The sequence below is a fragment of the Typha latifolia genome, chromosome 11 (genome assembly GCF_019914945.1).
Source record: "Typha latifolia isolate L0001 chromosome 11, TyphaL0001v2, whole genome shotgun sequence".
NCBI lineage: Eukaryota > Viridiplantae > Streptophyta > Magnoliopsida > Poales > Typhaceae > Typha > Typha latifolia.
This window is the reverse complement of record NC_133096.1, coordinates 6,129,121-6,147,351: the sequence shown is the minus strand read 5'-3', so window position 1 is coordinate 6,147,351 and position 18,231 is coordinate 6,129,121. Positions and strand designations below refer to the sequence as shown.

At 37.0% G+C, this 18,231-nt stretch overlaps 1 protein-coding gene across 1 annotated transcript in view; it reads right to left on the bottom strand.

Annotated features, from left to right (window-relative positions):
- Positions 1–5,416, bottom strand: part of LOC140797614 (uncharacterized) — a 29,977-nt gene extending 24,561 nt beyond the window's left edge. Inside the window, exons 1-2 of the mRNA XM_073151208.1 lie at positions 5,156–5,416; positions 5,043–5,071 (exon numbers count right to left, since the gene is read on the bottom strand). Of these exons, the coding sequence (XP_073007309.1) occupies positions 5,043–5,071; positions 5,156–5,339 (213 nt within the window). The 5' untranslated portion in view covers positions 5,340–5,416. The remainder of the gene's footprint in view (positions 1–5,042; positions 5,072–5,155) is intronic.
- Between the last annotated feature and the right edge of the window lie 12,815 nt (positions 5,417–18,231).

The window sequence follows — 18,231 nt, the reverse complement described above, 5'->3', positions numbered from 1 at the left end:
GTTGGGAATTAAAGCTTTTATGGTTTATAAGTGGGTCGATTAGATGGGATTGTCGTGTAGGAATTAATTTGATTAATAGTGTTTAGTTATAGCTGAAGTAGTTACATTTTTTTGGCCCGTTTTGGAGGCAAATCTGTAGAAAATCCAATTTTCATGTGGATTCACAGATTCAACATGAAAACAAATATCAAAAGATGGCATTCAGGTAAGGATTTTTGTCTCGAGCAGCACGGAGTGTCAAACTTGCTGCTAACAAAGAGAACAAGAAATCTACACTAATAATTGGTAGTATCTTGATACCTGTGTGCGCTGATTATAAAATCACATACCAAATCTGTTTCCAACCTCAAGTTGTTCAATATCGAACCAGCATAGGATAATTAAAACAAGTGTACCTACTGTGCCAATCGGTCATACCCTACCAATAGTTAACCAGCAGTCCCATTCCACTGGCACAAGAATCCTGGGTTTCAAGACTTCCGATCTGGTCTGAAGGGTTCTGATAAAGAAGAGTTTGGATTGGTAACCAAACTCACTCAGAAAGGCCTCAAGCCCATGAATGTCGCATGCAAAGGAAGAAGTTCCTTCTTAATTTTTTAAAAGCAAACTGCCATATGATTTAATGACATACCTCCATCCTAATTTCAATAAGGAGTGGACAAGAACTCCTTAACAATCTCAAATTCTTTATTTAAATAAGTTAAAAGGCATCTTATATAGTCATCATAAGCTTCTGTCAGGCCCATATAATATAGTTATGAAACACATAAAAATGACTCAAATAGATATCCCAAATTACCAACCTTGACTAAGAAAACTAAATTATCGTCTATATAACAATAAAACTTCTAATCTTCTTAATTTGTCTTTTCCATATCATCTATCACAAAGGTTCGGAGCAACGATGGCCGTGCCGGTCAGCACACCCCTGTCTGGCAGTAGCACGCATTTATAATATTTTTAATAAACTTTTAAGATATTTAAAGATGCTTTTAGATCTTCGATATGTCAATCCTTAGTTTTTGGATGAAATATACGTATTTAATATTTAAAACCTATATTATAATATTTTATCTTTAGATTGTTTTTATAAATAACCTATTTTAGAAAAAAAAAATGGAGGTTATTTGTATTCCTCGAAAACCCCGCCCACATTACCGATCAATATTTCTAGACCTATTATTAGCTAAACTTTCTTAGCACTATGTCCAATATGAGTAGAATCAGAGGTAGATCTTTGTATGTTAGGCAAGACGATAGCAAGTTACAAATTCTATCTCAGTAGAATATGTATTTCTATTACTATGAAATTAATAAATAAATTAATAAATAAAAATGAACTAGTTAATGGTAGGATTACCATTATCCTTAAAGATAAAGCAACAGTTAAATACAAATATTATTCAACACATACTATGATTGAAGACATTCAATTAAACTAATATTAATAATTGAACACTCTATAATATAAATTGAATACTCCATAATATAATTGAATACATAATATTAATTGATAATAGTTTAATAATTAAAATTAATATAAAGTTGAACGTAAAATGATGAGGAGAATCAAATACTTCATTTGTCGGCACAAAAATAACACGAGAATGTTGCATTAAATACTATCGATATTCTTCAATTCTCACTCACTGATAGTTTTGCTTATTGTAACGTCTCATATAGTCTTCATACAAATAGAAATTTTATAATTTTTCTATGATATAATATGGATATTGAACATGCACGAAAATGAACAGGATAGGACATACAGATTATGGATATAGAGTATAATAAAAGTGTTCTGGCTATAGTGTTGTAATTGATATGATAATAATTATAATGAACTCATATTATTCTGTGGGTGCATCTCTCCTAATGTTCTGCTACCTACAGACTCAAGTTCTTTGTAAAAACAATACCCCTCTAAGAAGGTTATGTTTAACAAGAACGATTATCTCCATCATCACTGCCAATAAACTAAGTTTCGTTATTATCACCATCACCATCATCATTATCATCTCTAGTTTCATTATCATCAATATTATTTAAGTCTTCTAAATGATCAATTGATCAGTTGATTTGACAATAATTAATAAAAATAAAATAAAATAAAAGAAGGCTCCACATGACACAATGACGGGCACGCGTTGGCATAAAGGTGTGCCTTTGGCACACCTCGTGCCAAGTGTTGTGCCATTAATCATGTCCATGGTCTTTATCAACATCCTCATTTAAGAATGCAAAGCAGAATAAATGAAGCTTTGCCAAAGTGAATTAGCTGTAAAAACCAACTACACTAAACAATGATTGAACCGAATTACAGCGATGGTTTTGTCTATTGCTGGTAAAGAATAAAAGGATAAAGGTTTTAAACTACACAAATAGGAGAAACTAATGCATCCACAATTGACAAAAATCTGAAGACTCTGGAAAGATTATACATCTTAGATCCAGAGACAACATGGATGCAAAAGCCTTCATAATTCAGTTATTAGATAAAGATAACTTTGAACCGAATGAAACATTGCACTGAGTTAGATAATTACAAAACAAGAGAAAAGGTTATGTTCAGAAATATATAAGACTACAAAATGGACCTGATGCAAGCTCTCATAAGCTACAAGACTAAAGAAGAAACTAGCCAATCAAGGTGGACTGCAGCTGATTAAAACAACTAAGATATTAAGTGATCCCTGATCATTATTAATGAGTTATACCAAACCAACTATGTTCATCAACATATGCAAGTTTAAAGGCAACAGATGAATTATGATAGAAGTATGACGACAAACAAATACATCGTGAGATAAATATAGGATACACTAAGTTATTATCAGAATTCTAACCGACTTTGCTCATGAGTTATAACTTTAAGAAAAAAAGTCTATTCTCCTATCGACAATGATTAGACATATGCTACATCTACAAGGAATACTTTTAGTTCAAGCTAAACCTTTGAATGTCTAGTTCAGACACATGGAAAACCTTACCACAATTGATGGAAGGCACCATGCAATTTGTGAACAAAAAAGTCTCAAGGGTTTCATCTAGGCTCACCTCTATAACAAGAAAGCTAAAGAAGCAAATCATCAAGAACCTCTCAAATATGCTTAAAGAATTGGGAGCTATACTCACTACAAAATAAGCCCTCTATGAGACACATAAAACTAATTATGTTTCTTCATACTAAAGCTCCTCTTAAGGTTCAAGCATTAAATGTAAATTTTTCATCTGTATAGAATATCTTACAAGAAAATAAAAAGGGTTAAATATATTTAACAACCCCTTCCCCCTCCATACTTATGCCCAAAATCACTTTACCCCTTATACTTAAAAAAATCTCAAACTAGTTTCTATATTTACGACTAAAGTGAAACCGTCAATTGTTCTTTCAAAAGTTAATGATGGAGTGCGCCCAAATGACCAAAATACCCCCGTCGTGTTTATTAGGCAAAATAAATGGGTTTTTTATCTAATTTTTTTAAACCATATTTGTCTTATTCTCGATGTGATTTAATTATTAAACTTTAAACCTAAATTTAATAAAACTGATTATACAATTGTATATAATTGGCACAATCTAGAAAATAAGGAAAGAAAACATGTGAGTAGTCTTTCATGAGAAATAAATGGTTATATAAGAGAGGAATGTCCACAAAAAATTCAAAAATGAAGAGAATACAATGTCGTTTTTAATTCTTGAAATTTTATGGGCTCGCTCCGTTAATTTGGACAGAAAAACTACAATCTCACTTTAGTTATAAGTACAGTAACTAGTTTGATGCAATCCGGGTCAGATCGAATCACATCATAACAACATTGGGCTCAATGGATCAAGTCTAGTTATCTTATTTATTCTGCCTATGTAGTTTAGTTAGAGTCTAAGTAGATTAAAGTTTATTTAATCACCTAAGTTCAGGTTCAATTAACTTCGCGCAGTTCCAAAAACTTATTCTGCAGATATTTATTAGTCGACCGAATATTACGAAACCACTTGGGGAAAATCGAAGACATCCTGATCTACAACTTTCATATCCAAGGCTTCTCCGGATTAGGACTCTATCTATGACAGAACGAAGAAACATTTCGAGAAAGATAAGAAAGGTTGATTTAGCTAAGTTATGTTTATCTCTAGGTCATATTTATCTTTAATGTAAGCCCTTAAGGGAAATCCTAATTTGAGTCAATTTAGGACTAGCCTCTATAAATATGTAGAGTGCAGCCCTAATTGTTTATGCGTTGAATGAATCTGAATATAGCAAAATATTTTTCATTATCTTTATCTTTTACCATAACCATTAGATCGTTTTTATCTTTATAGGAGTATATCATAACCATAAAACCCTTTCAAGCATCCAAACCCTAACCACCACCTTTCTCCAGCAGTCACCCTACCATACGGCCATCACCACCACCCACGGCCGTCAACCACCACCCTTGGCCGTCCGCCACCCTCCGACGACCGCCGCAACGTCGATTATTTACCATTCTGTCCCTATCTGACATTGCTCCACTATTTTAACCATAACTTTCTATCCGGATCTCCAATTGACTTCAATCTAAAGCCATTAAATCCGAGACTTTCGAGATTACTAACCTCAAAATCTCAGGATCATCCTACGAACAGATCTTTTTGGATCTAGTTCGTAACATAGTTTGAGATTTTTTTAAAGTGCAGAAGGATAAAGTAATTTTGGTCATAACTATAGGGGGTAAAATATATTTAATCCAAATAAAATCAGATCTCCAATGAAATATCAAGCTACTCATTTGATAGAGGTCTCAGGGTATATATCTAGAATGAGCAAGAGATGATCAAAACTTAAATTTAAAAAAAAATAGGGGATTACAAATAAAAGCAACCAGACAATTTGCATCTATGAAATAAAGAGATAAACTCCATAACCATTTCACTATTATTGATCTGTAATAGCTCCAAAAAAAATTTTGACATTTCTAAAGAAGCATAAAATGACATTTTTTATTCAAGAAACTCAAGACAACTCTATATCGACAGAGAGTAAAAGAAATCAAAATGTTACCTGGCTTCTATAAGGCTCATCAACAACACCTATAAACCAATTAAAGAAGCAGAGTCAATCTATGAAAATTAGCACATACAAAATAAAATATCATTCTTTTTCTGGAATCTTACTGGAAACAAGAGAGGAATCGACGGGGAAGAGGAGGACGGCAAGGGAATGGAGAGCGTAGATGACTTCGTCTACGTGCTTCGCGGCATCGATGGCAAAGGAGACTTCAGCTACCTTTTGAAGGGCTAGGGTTTCGAGCTCCATTACACTTGTAGTTGCACTGACACTTCTTTCTTCCTTCTCCATGACCGGAGCTTGGTGTCGCCGAACTGGAGAGAAAAGGATAGAAGCTTCCACTGAATAATTTTTTTTAGGTTAAGGTAAAAATATTTAAAGAACTATATTTTAAAGTCAAATGGAGGATATTTTAAGTATTTTAATTTTCCATTTTCAAAAGTAACAGAATATTTTCCATTCATTAACTGTTGTTAAGGTAAAATTAACCCAAAGTATTTTTCAAACATTAAAACACAATGCAAGGATCAAATGATAAATATCCATATGGTATGGTGTAAATCTATGAAGGATGGATATGGGATTCGAATACGATATGATACGATATGAATACGGTAAAATTCTCAAAACACAAGATAAGATACATCTAGGATACGACAATTAAAATATTATATAAAATTATTATATTCTAATGACAACTTATACATGTGTATGTGCAAGAAGAAATTTATATTCTAATGACAACGTATACATAACATTGCTTTCAATATTTTAATATATCTATTATCTACACAAGCATTTACTAGCCAAAATTAAAGTAATAAATATTAAAGACAATTAGACAAAGAATACATTAACATTCAACAAATAATGTACCAAAATGAGAATAATAGATATCATTGTATTCAATCTATGAAGCATGGATACTGATACGGGATATGGGGACAAGGGGATACAATAAATTTTAAAAACTAGGATACAGATACGGCATGGATACCGCAATAAAAAATAAAGAAAAATATTTTTTTAATATATTGTAAACCAATATAACATATGGTTTAATGCATATCATTCTAATTTATCGTGTGATAATTAATACAACATGCTTTAGTCAGAAAAAATATCAATTAATTTATAAAACATGGCAATGAGGCAGTAACTAATTTCTAAAACATGGCAGTGAGACAGTAATTAATTTTTAAAACATAACAGTGAGGCAAGGCAGTGAGGCAGTAATTAATTTCTAAAACATGGCAGTGAGGCAGTAATTAACTTTTTAAAACATGCCAGTGAGGGAGTGAGCACAAACATCAATCAGCTCACTGTGATCATTTAGCATCCTAAATTACTCTAATAGCATCAATTAGCTCACTCTAATATCACAGATACAGAAAGAGGGAGGTAGGAAGGCGCATGAGGGAGGGAAATGAAGTAGGATAGGATACCTCAGTCACTAGAGGAAGTCGCCATCGCGAGAGGGAGTCGCTGCCGAGGGAGTCGTGTCGAGGGAGTTGCCGCGCTGGAGGGGAGGGTAGGAAGCTTTCGTTGCTGATGTGTGAGGGAGGAGGGAGGGAGGCCTTCGTCGTCAGCGCGTGAGGGAAGCAGGGAGGTTGTAATAACCCAAGGTTAAAAAATATATATATATTAATTAATTATTCCTGCACTGCATGGCACGACAGCTCGTGCCATGCAGTGGCAGCAGAGATGGGCGCCACGCGCCCCAAGCGCTGGCCTGGCCAACCTGGCCGAGCCACCTGGCATGGTGGGCCCCCGCCGCAGCCGCCGCCGCTGCAGCCTCCCTCCCCACCGCCTCTCTCTCCCTTTTCTTCCTCTCTCTCTCTCTCTCTCTTTACCCGCTGCCGCCGCCACCTCCTCTAGCTCCGGTGAGCCTCCCTCTCTCTCTCTCTCTCCCTCCCTCTCTCTCTCTCTACCTCTCTCTCTATTTCTCTTTTTCTCCTTGTCGGTTTCCTCTCGGAACCGCCGGAGGATTGAGCCGTCGGCGAGAGGCTGGCCGCTGAGTGGCCACCAGCGGCCGCACCCCTCCCCCATGGCCTAACCCTCTTTTTCCTTTTTCTTTCTTCTTCTTCTTCTTCTTCTTCTTCTTCTCTTTCTTTTTCCTCTCCTCCTCCTCCTTCTTCCCTTCTCTCCTCTATCTGCATCCTGCAAGTGGTGCTGGGCTCGGCCCAGCGCCTTGTTGCATGGTGGTGTCAATGAGCCCAAAGACTATATGCATTCTATATTTTTGTTTTTTTCTCTCTCTTCTCTTTCTATATATATATATATATGCACAATTAGTTTAGCTTAGTTAATTTAATGTGATTAAGTTATACAAATTAAATATAATTATATCATAGTTAGTATATAGTTCTAATTATACCATGTTTAGCAAAATGACTGCAATATAATTACTATTTTAATCCTAAGAAATTTTTAGGGTTATGTACGTATATTCTTACGTAATTAATTGCAATAACTTAATTTTTATTTTCTTAATTATCAAAGATAATAATAGACAGATAAAATATATTCTAAATACACAAATAAATGATATAATTATGATTAATAAATAACAAAAACAAATATAGAAATGAAGAGTACATAATTACAATAAGAAACTATTCTTTTGTCTGGTTAATTTTAATTAATAGAAAGACTGACATATTTGTTATAAATAATTTCAGATCCCGACCCCCCTGTTCAAGATTCCGTGGACTTAGCTATCGAGGCGTGATCGTTATCGTAGTAGCGTGAACGAGTGGTGGTTTGGTATTTGCAGTGGGGTGAGTAGTCTTATCCCTTAGACGCATTTCTCAAATTAGGTTATATTATATATTTGTGTATATGAATGTTTTGACCTTTGCTGATTATATAATTTTATCTAGAGATGATTATAGTCGAGCACATTTTATCATGCATTCGATTATGCTGATTTAGAATACGAGTACATTGGTGATATATATAGAGATGATCAGAGATGATTCTACTGTTATGATTGTTTACCGAGTTGATCTGTAGCATGAGTATGCATGTAATAGATTTGCACGAGTATGCATGTAATAGATTAGCATAAGTATACATGTGTTGACGATACAGTTGGAGACTACATTGCATCATTTTCTCTTGATTCATATTCCACCTAAATTCCTATTATGCATTGACTTGTTATCATACTAGATATATGCATATGATCTGTCATTTAGAAGGAAAGCGTGAAATGTGACTGATAGGATAGTTGATAGAAAGCGTGAGGATACCCGAGTGGGCGCGAGGGTTAGGGCGTGCTTGGAGATGATTGATCGCTCGACATAGTCGCGATCCTGTTAGCCTTACGTCTGAGGTCGTTAGTCTGTGTGCGCAGCAGACATTCGGACACATACAGTTCGCCAGGGCATATGTGGCGAGTTATCCTCACGAGGTTTCTATCAACTATGTGGGTGCCCAGTCCGGATGGATGTTGATACCCTAGCGGGTGGCGGGGTATGGTTATATTAGAGATACTCTTGCGGGTGGCGGAGTATGCTCTGAGCCTTTGGACATGATGTTGAGACCGGGTACCGGCTATTGACTATGCACAGTGGTCTAGTATGATGATATTATACCGAAATGTCGGTGATGATCGTGATGTTGAGAAACGCATATGATTTCATTATTATCTGGCATACCTGATTATTAAGTTGTCAATATACATCACATATGATTGCATTGGATATCATAATATTGTTATGGTCGGCATGCGTCATATATCATAATTGAGGGAGAGTTATGATGATCATACGACGTGGTGACCTCTTTATTCATTGTCGAGGATTATGTATTCTTATCAGTTATGACATGTTATCTATATTTCATTTATGTAGTATTGAGGACACATTCATTTACTTATTCATGACATGATACTCTTTCTGATTCATATTATCTAGTACTTGATTTACTCTCTGTTTGGTATTACTGATTCGGGGTAAGGTCTATTCACTGAGCCTTTAGCTCATTACTCTCTTATTTTCTCCTTTCCAAAAACCCAGGTGAACGAGAGGAGCAGGATATTCCCTTATAGGTCTTGCTAGTGAGTGAGGAGTAGAGTATAGTTAGTGTTGTATGCCAGATGAGTTATCTTATCTGATGTAATAGTTGACATCCTCCAAAGTATATCTGTATTCTTGTCTTATATTTTAGCATGTGACTTTGTACTTGTATAATTATGTATATACCTCTATTGTGTATATGTAGTTGTGAAAAGCTCTTGATGATGTGTTGTGGCCTCTGTACGGCCATGTATGGTTATTTGTATGCTGTTGACAGTTAGACTTGAGTTATTTTTAATTTAGATATTGTGGATAAAATTATGATGTTGCTATAGGTTTATTTGATTGTCTGTAACAAACCAATTGGTCAGGTGCTATGCACGTGCCGTGTGGGCTCGTGCTATGCACGTGTTTAGAGTGTGGGTGTCACAAAGGTTTTCGTCGCCGCCGACGCGTGAGACACAGAAGGGTGCAAGGTCGCACAAGAGAGACACGAACGAGAGAGCTGAACGATATTGGGTTTAGGATTTGGAGTTATAACTTAAATACTAATGAGTCGATTAGTAGGTTAACGGTTCTAAATAAGTTTTATCTGCAGACCTGACCCGTTAAACTTAAATAATTCAAAATTTTATCTCACCGTATCCCCGCAGTATCGGATAAATAAAATTAATTTTTTAGCCGTATCGGATGTGTATCAAGGTCGTATCAGGCCGTATTGATATCCGACATCGGTAAGGAGGCCTAAATGAACTACCCATGCTCCATAGGTGTAAATGATAATAAAAACAAGTTAATGTGTTTTTAATAAATTTGTCTTAATTTAAATCTAGATAAATTACAAATTGCTCCTTATAGTTATGTCTAAAATTAAAGTTTTAAAACTAGATATCAGGATCGGATGTATCAATTGTCCACGGCCCGTATCAGATAAAACTATTTTTATTACATAAATATTATTTAAAAATATAGAAAATTTTCTAACAATTTAGAAAAAATAATATAAAAATAATAAATAAAAATTAGTTATTTATGAAGACAAAAAACTAAAGAAAAAACTCACTCAAAAACTATGAAAGATTTTGACTTGAATTTGACAAATTTTTATACTCATAAATTTCTACTGTAGAACAACCGACACGGACACGACGACATGGCAAATTTTAAAAAAAAAATATGACTACTACACAGCATAGGAAACAACAAAATAAATAATTAAGTAAATAAAATATATTTAATTATTGATACTTCTAAAGTAAAAGTTTGCAATATAATAATGTAAAATACACATAATATGATGCAATCTCCAATCATACATCTATCACGTGCCTACTCATGTTAGTCTATCACATGCATACTCGTGTTAAAGATTATCTCAACATAAAGTCATAATAGTATAGTCATCTCCAATCATCTCTATATATTAACAACATATTCATATCCAAAATCAATCTAATCAAATGAATGATAAAATATGCTCGACTAAAATCATATGTTGATAAGATCATATAATCATGCTAGACACCAAAACATGCATATACATAAGTATATAATATATTTTAATTTAAGAATGCATCTAGAAGATAAGACTACTTACATCTCATCAAAAAATACAAACCACATACATCATGCATCTGTCAACCAAGTGTCAACTCATCGCTAGCAAAATCCACGAGGTCTCAAATAGATTTTATGAGTTAGTCATTTATTATAGATTTTATTCTTAAAATATGATTGTTTATTAAATGACTTAGACCTATATTATAGATATAATTCTGATACTATAGATATAATATGATCTTAAAATGCTAGTTACAAATAAGAATAAAGACAATTATTCTCTTCTTTATAAAAGATAAAATGCTCAATATATATATAAATATAAATATAAGTATAGACAACAATTTAATTATAACTCATTCGTAATTCTTACTCTATCTTAATTAATAAATTAAGACTAATATATTATTCTCCAGAAAATAGTATATAATAAATTGTTAAATTACTCTAAATGTATATATTGTGACTAGTAATGTATATCTATAAATCAAATAATTATTATACAACCTAGCCTTAAAATAATAATAATAAATAAATAATAAAAGTTGGGCACGACGTAATCGGCCACATTGTGGCTGACCTCGTTCCCAAGCCAAGTCCAATAAGTGATAAAACTTTCTAACCTACTGTGGCAAGGCCTTGGGTGCACCACGTGCACCCAACCGCTAGGCTGGCCAACTCTCCCAATCCAGCTAGGCCTGGCGACTCCCATAGCAGCCATCACCGTTGCAAAACCGCCCTCCCAACCACCTTCTCTGTCTCTCAGTCTCTCTCTCTCTCTTGTCGCCACTGCCACGATTGCTAAGGTGAGCTCTCTCCTTCTCTCTTCTTTCTTCTCTCTTCTTTTTCTCTTTTTTCTTCCTCTTTCTCTTGGCTTAGTTGAACCCGAGATATAGGCGAGAAGCTGGCTGTTGGCTGGCCAGAAGCGACCGAGCCCCTCCACGTCGGCCCGGTCTTCTCCTCTTCTTCTTCTTCTTCTTCTTCTTCTTCTTCTTCTTCTTCTTTTCTCTGTATTATTCTTCCTTGATTCCTCCTCCTCTTTCTGCAACAGTGCTAGGTTGAGCTCAGTTTGGCAGCAAAAAGGAGATTGTCTTTTTATTTCTTTTTCTTATTTTCTATTAATTATATAATTTATTCTCTAATGCTAAGGTAAATTAATTATTTGGATAGTTAATTATTTTGATAATTAACACTCACTAGTATAATTATTAGCTAAGTATTTTTAGTATAATAATATATTAATTATAATTATAAATATTTTCATATAAATTTATCTATGGTTTTGCCATTGTTTATTAGATTAATACATTTAGTCTTATTGATAATAATCTTATATATTTATTTTTAGCATATTATTATTGTTTAATACTTTGTATAAAATGGAATACTAAGCTTGCATATTATTTTTGTATAATAGGATAATGACTATTTTACAAATAATTTATGATTAATTAAATAAGAGTAAGTATCATAAATTATTTTTTAATAAGATTATATTTATAATTATATTTTATAAATTTGACATATGGCCATTGCTAGTTATAGACAAAAAGAGATAAATTACTATATACTTATTACTTACTATATAATTAGCAAACCAGGATTCCTATTAAATAAATATAAATTATGGTAATAGCATATTAATATTATCACAATTAAATCTATCCAATGAATCTAATTAATTTTAAACCTAACAAACATATTTTACTCGAATAGATTATGATCGAAATGACTAATTTCATACTACTTAAATATTTTTAAATTTCAAACCCCTTATTTCAGACATCGTGGACTTGTTAGCGATGAGTTGACATTTGGTTAATAGATGTGAGGCATATGTGGTTATTAGAGATGAGTAGTCTTATCCCCTATACACCTTTCTCAAATTAAGATATATTATATAATTATGTTTGGCCTCCAGCATAATTTTATGGTCTTATCTATAGATAATTTCAGTCAAGCATATTTTATTATTCATTTGATTAGACTAGTCATAGATATGAGTATGCTGGTAATATATAGAGATGATTAGAGATGATTATACTATTAAAAGGATAAGAAAAAAAAGAGAAGAGAAGTGAAGAGAGGAGGGGCTGGGCCGGCATGGAGGGGCTCGACCGCTGTTGGCTAGCTAGCGGCTAACCTCTCATTGGCAGCTCAGTTTTGGCCAACCGAGAGAGAGAGAGAGAGGATAGGAGGAGGAGGAGGAGGCTCATTAGCGCCGAGTGGAAGTGGCCGTGGTGGGTTCCAAGGATAATGGCTGCAACTCCGCGAGAGGGAAAGAAAGGGAGAGAGTAATATAGAGAAAGAGAGTGAGGCCAAGAGAGGGGGATTTATAGAGAGAAAAAGCGGCGGGGAAGGGCATTTTTGCAAAACGGTGATGGTAGACGTGGGACCCGCTACGCCTAGTTGGCCCATCGGGTTGGTCAATTCGGCAGCTGGGTGACTTTTTTATTTTTTTTATTGAAAGGATCTAATTAATCAAGTAGACTTACACGTCGGTTTACAAAGGAACCCCTACTATCCTGATTTACAAAGGATTGAAGCTCCATTGGCAGTGAGTTGAGGCCTCACCGAACCATCTCTTTACTCACTTGCCTACCCCACTTGGCAGCCCAATTAGCTACAAGGTTGCCTTCTCTCTAACCCTTCAAAGGTATCCATGATTGCAAGGCTCTCCCTTACTATGGCTCTGATTCACTTTTTGATTCTCTTTTGCCTATCGGCCGGGCCATGGACAAGCCGCTTGTCCCCTAACGATTTTGACAAGTTCCTCCGAGTCTAACTCTAGGATGATTTGATCTTGCAAGCCTTTAGTTTCTTGCATTCCTCAACGAGCCGCTAACGCCTCCAAGTAGATAGTGGACATCCTTAGCACTCGATAGCACTCAGCTTATAAGACCTTCCCTTCATTGTTTTTGATAATGAAGCTTGCCCCACCTTGGTAGGCGCCTTCCGAGAAGGACCCGTATGTATTTACCTTCATCCAGCCCGCCATGGGAGGCTCCCATCTAATCTTGAGTGTGGTCAGCTTAGAGCCCTCCTCTCCGCTGGTCCTAACCCCTCCTCTAACTTGTATTCGGAAGCTAGCCGCCTCGCTCGGTAGGCAATCTCTCTCGGTGCGCCGATTTCGTTCCGAAAAATCTGAGCATTTCGTTCCTTCCACAAGCACCATAAAGTACATGCTATAAGGGCTTTAATGTTGATATTATCCTATGTAGAGTTTCCCCAGTCCTTAGTAATCCAGTGGTGATCTTCCATAAGACCAAGTTCGACGTTTATCCTAGCTAACTTTGTAACTGTCTCTCATGTCTCCCAAGCAAACCTACAGCCATAGAATAGATGCCCAACCATCTCTCGAAATACCCCACATAGGGTGCAATTGTCTTCTGGTCCAAGTCCTAGCCCATGGAGTAAGGCTCTAGTTTGCATTCTATTCTATAGGACCTTCTAAAGAAAAGGTTCTAATTCTGGGTGCTATTGGGATCTTCCACATCTTGCGCCAGCCTTTCCATCCTTCGTTATTCCTCACTATAAGGAAGCTATAGATGGACCTTGTTTGAGCCAATCTGTACATGTCAGGTGCCCATGTCTAAGCGTCCTTAACATCTTGGCCCGCGCCGAGAGCAACGTGATCACGAACGCCAGGTCCGACCCGAACCGTTGCACCAGACCCGACACATTCCACGCCCCGTTGTCAATGAGGTCTGCCACTTTGCTATTTTGGTGCACCAAGTTGACATTGTAGAAGCATGGCAGCCTCCCTAATGGCACCTTGTTGACTCATGTATCGTCCAAAACCCAAGTATGGCTCCCATTGCCAACTGTCTTATGAAAGCCCACCTTCAATGCCTCTGCCGAGTTGCATAGCGCCATCTAGAGCCACAAACACTTCCTAGGGGCCTTGGCTGCCCATGGCTGAAGGTCGCTGTATTTGTCCTTCATGATCTTCACCTAAGGAACCTTCCTGCCATTGAGAAGGCTGGCGACGTGTTTACCCAGCAGCGCCCACTTTGCCACTTTGAGGTTGCACATGTCAAGGCCTCCTTCCTCCTTCCCCCTTCGGACGCATGATAGTTTCCTAGCTGACTAGGTGTAGATTGCTCCTATCCTTCGCCTTCTCCCATACAAAGCTGCAAACAATCTTGGTGATCGAATCCAAGACTGAGTCTGGGATCCACAATGCACCCATCCAGTAGTAAGGAATCGTTGTAAGGGTGGATTTAACCAAGGTGAGGTGGCTTGCGAGGGATAACGAGCTCCTCTTCTATCCTGCGAGTTTACCTTAGACATGCTCAATCAGATCCCAAATGTCCTAGCACTGGTATGCGTTGCCTGGCAATCTTGATGCCCAGGTAAACTAGAGGTAGTGAGGCTAGCCAGAGGCCCAGTTGGCTTCGCAACTCTTCTTTGGTTTCCATCTGCATCTTGGTAGGAAGGAACATTTCAGGCTTCTCTTGGTTAATTTGCTAGTTGGTGAGGTTTACATATCCATTCAACACTCTCATCCAAGCATTAACATTTCTCTTCCCAGCTTTGACCACTAGAAAGAGATCGTCCGCATAGAGGAGATGCGAGACTTAGTCTCCACTAACATGGTAGCCAGTCAACCTCTTGCTCGACACCTCCTCGTTCAACATTGTAGATAGGACTTGCGAAACCATAATGAAAAGGTAAGGGGACAGCAGGTCCCCTTGCCTTAGTCCTCTTCTCGGCGAGATCCATTTTGTCGGGGTGTTATTTATCAGTAGACCAAAGCTAGGTGATTGGATACACGCTCGATCCATCTTGCACCATTTCTCCGAGAACTTCATTCGAGTTAGTGTCTCCATCACTGCCTTCCATGCCACCCGGTCATAAGCTTTCTCCATATCAACTTTCGCCAGCATGATAGATTGTCGACCTTTATTCATTGAGTGCACGAGCTCTTGGACCGCGAGGATATTGTCTCGGATGCTCCAGTCAGCTACGAACGCTGCTTGCTCTTCACTCACCAGGTTTGGCAGGACCGGCTTCAACCATTGCACCAACACTTTTGCAATAATCTTATACACCACATTACAAAGTGCAATTGGTCAAAAATCCTTGACCATCGTCAGATTATCCTTCTTTGTATGAGAGTTACATAGGTGTGTCCCCATCTGGTTGGCATCGCTCTATTTTTGAAGAAGTGTTCCACTTCTCCGCATAAGCTTCAGCCCATAGAGCTCCAATAGTTCACAAACACCTCCTTTTGTAACCCGTCAGGCCCTGGAGCCTTACCATTCGACATGCTCCATAACGCAGCTTTAATTTCGTCCGTTGTAATCGGTGCTACCAAGGTTGACGCCTCATGCTCACACAGGGTAGGGAGTGGTGGAATGGAGTCTTAATCAACCCTCAAGGACTCCACAAGATAATCCAGACCCTAGAGTTGGCTGTAGGATTTCAGGAAGCAGTTTGCCACCGCCCTCAGCTCTTGTACCCACACACCATTCGCATTGGTGATTCCTGAGATTTTGTTTTGCTTTCTTCCTATAGATGCAGTCAGGTGAAAGAATCTTGTATTACTATCGCTGTCACGTATCCATTGCACCCGCGACCGCTGTAGTAATTTGAGGTTAATTTGTCTACTTAGTGTAATTTTCAGGTTGTAGAGGCCTCTTAGGCTCCCCGCCTCCTCCAGAGTGAGACCCCACTTAATGTCTATTCTGTCAAGCTCCTCCACCTTCTCCTTAGTTGCACATAGCTTGCTCTCGATATCTCCAATGCAACTCCTGCTCCAGCTAGTCAAGTTGCGCTGAGAAGCTATCACTTTATGAGAGAATGCATGCATGGGTCCTTCTTGATTTGGCTTTATCCAAATCTTCTCCAAGACAGCTCCACTGTAACGCCCCCGCCCGGCACGGACACGTGCACGCCCACGTGCCCACACGGCACGCGTGGCACACGCGAGAGGACGGGCGGGGCCCGTCACGCACATATACTCTCATGTACATATATAATCATGACATCATCAAATACTACCTGCTAACATATCCATGATCACATAACCCATCACCAATTAAATCATATTATTAACCAAATAAACCTGTTAACATATGAATATCCTAGTCCACAATAATATACATTAAACCACTACATAATCTGGCAGGACCTACATATGCCACAACAAACCATTAAGATACAACTAAAACGACTAATATAAGAGTATACTATGATTCGACCTGTATTATACAACAGAGTACAAATATCAACTACTGATACAACTCAATTTTCTATATAAACTATTATCTATACCGCCTCGCATCTATAGCTCATCTGATCATCGCTCTGAAATATCTTCTCAAGATATCTCAAGTCGTTATCACATACCACGTATCTGAGGGGGATTAGAAAAAAATAAAGAGAGTCATGAGCAAAAGGCTCAGTGAATAGACCTTACCCCGAATCAGTGATGTCAAACATAGAGTAAATCATGTACTGGATAATATGAATCAAAAAAAGCATCATGTCATGAATGAGTATATGAATGTTCCTCAATAATACATAAATAAAAAATAGATAATATGTCATGTCATAACTGATAAAATATATAATTCTCGACAATGTATAAATAAATCTCTATGTCACATTATCCTCATAACTCTCTCTCAAATATTACAAATGATGCATGTCGACCATGACCATGCTATGATATCAAATATAATCATATATGATGCATATTGATTACTCGATAATCAGTTAACCAAATAATAATAAAATTATATGCATTTTTCAACATCATAATCATCACCGACATCTCGGTATAATATCATCATACTAGACCACTGTGCACAATCAACACCCAGTACCCGGTCTCAACATCATGTTCGAAGGCTCAGAGCATACTCCGCCACCAACAAGAGTATCTCAAATATAATCATACCCCGCCACCTGCTAGGGTATCAATATCCATCCAAACCGGGCACCCACATAGTTGATAGAAATCTCGTGAGGATAACTTGCCACATATGTCCTAGCGAACAGCATGTGTCCGATTGTCTGTGCGCACAGATTCAACTGATCTCAGACATGGGCCACGAGATATTGCATATCAGCGATCATAATCATCACTCCAGGCACTCCTAACCCTAGCGCCTACTCGGGTATCCTCACGCTTTCTATCAACTATCCTATCAATCATATGTCATGCTTTCCATCTAAATATCAGATCACATGCATATATCCAGTACGATAACGAGTCAATGCATAGTAAGAATTTAGGTGGAATAGGAATCAAGAGAAAAATGATGCAATATAGACTCTAACCATGTATCTAACTCATGCATACTCCTGCCAGTCTATCACATGCACACTCATACTAAAAATCACTACGACAGAAAGTCATAACAGTATAATCATCTCTAATCATCTATATTTATCATCGTCATACTCATATCCAAGATCAGCCTAATTTTATGCATGATAAAAATATGCTCGATTGTAATCATCTCTAGATAAAGTCATATAATCATGCTGGAGGCCAGAATATGCATGTACATAATATATAATATAACCTAATTTGAGAAAGACGTTTAGGTGATAAGATTACTCACATCTTATCAGAAGACTCAACACAC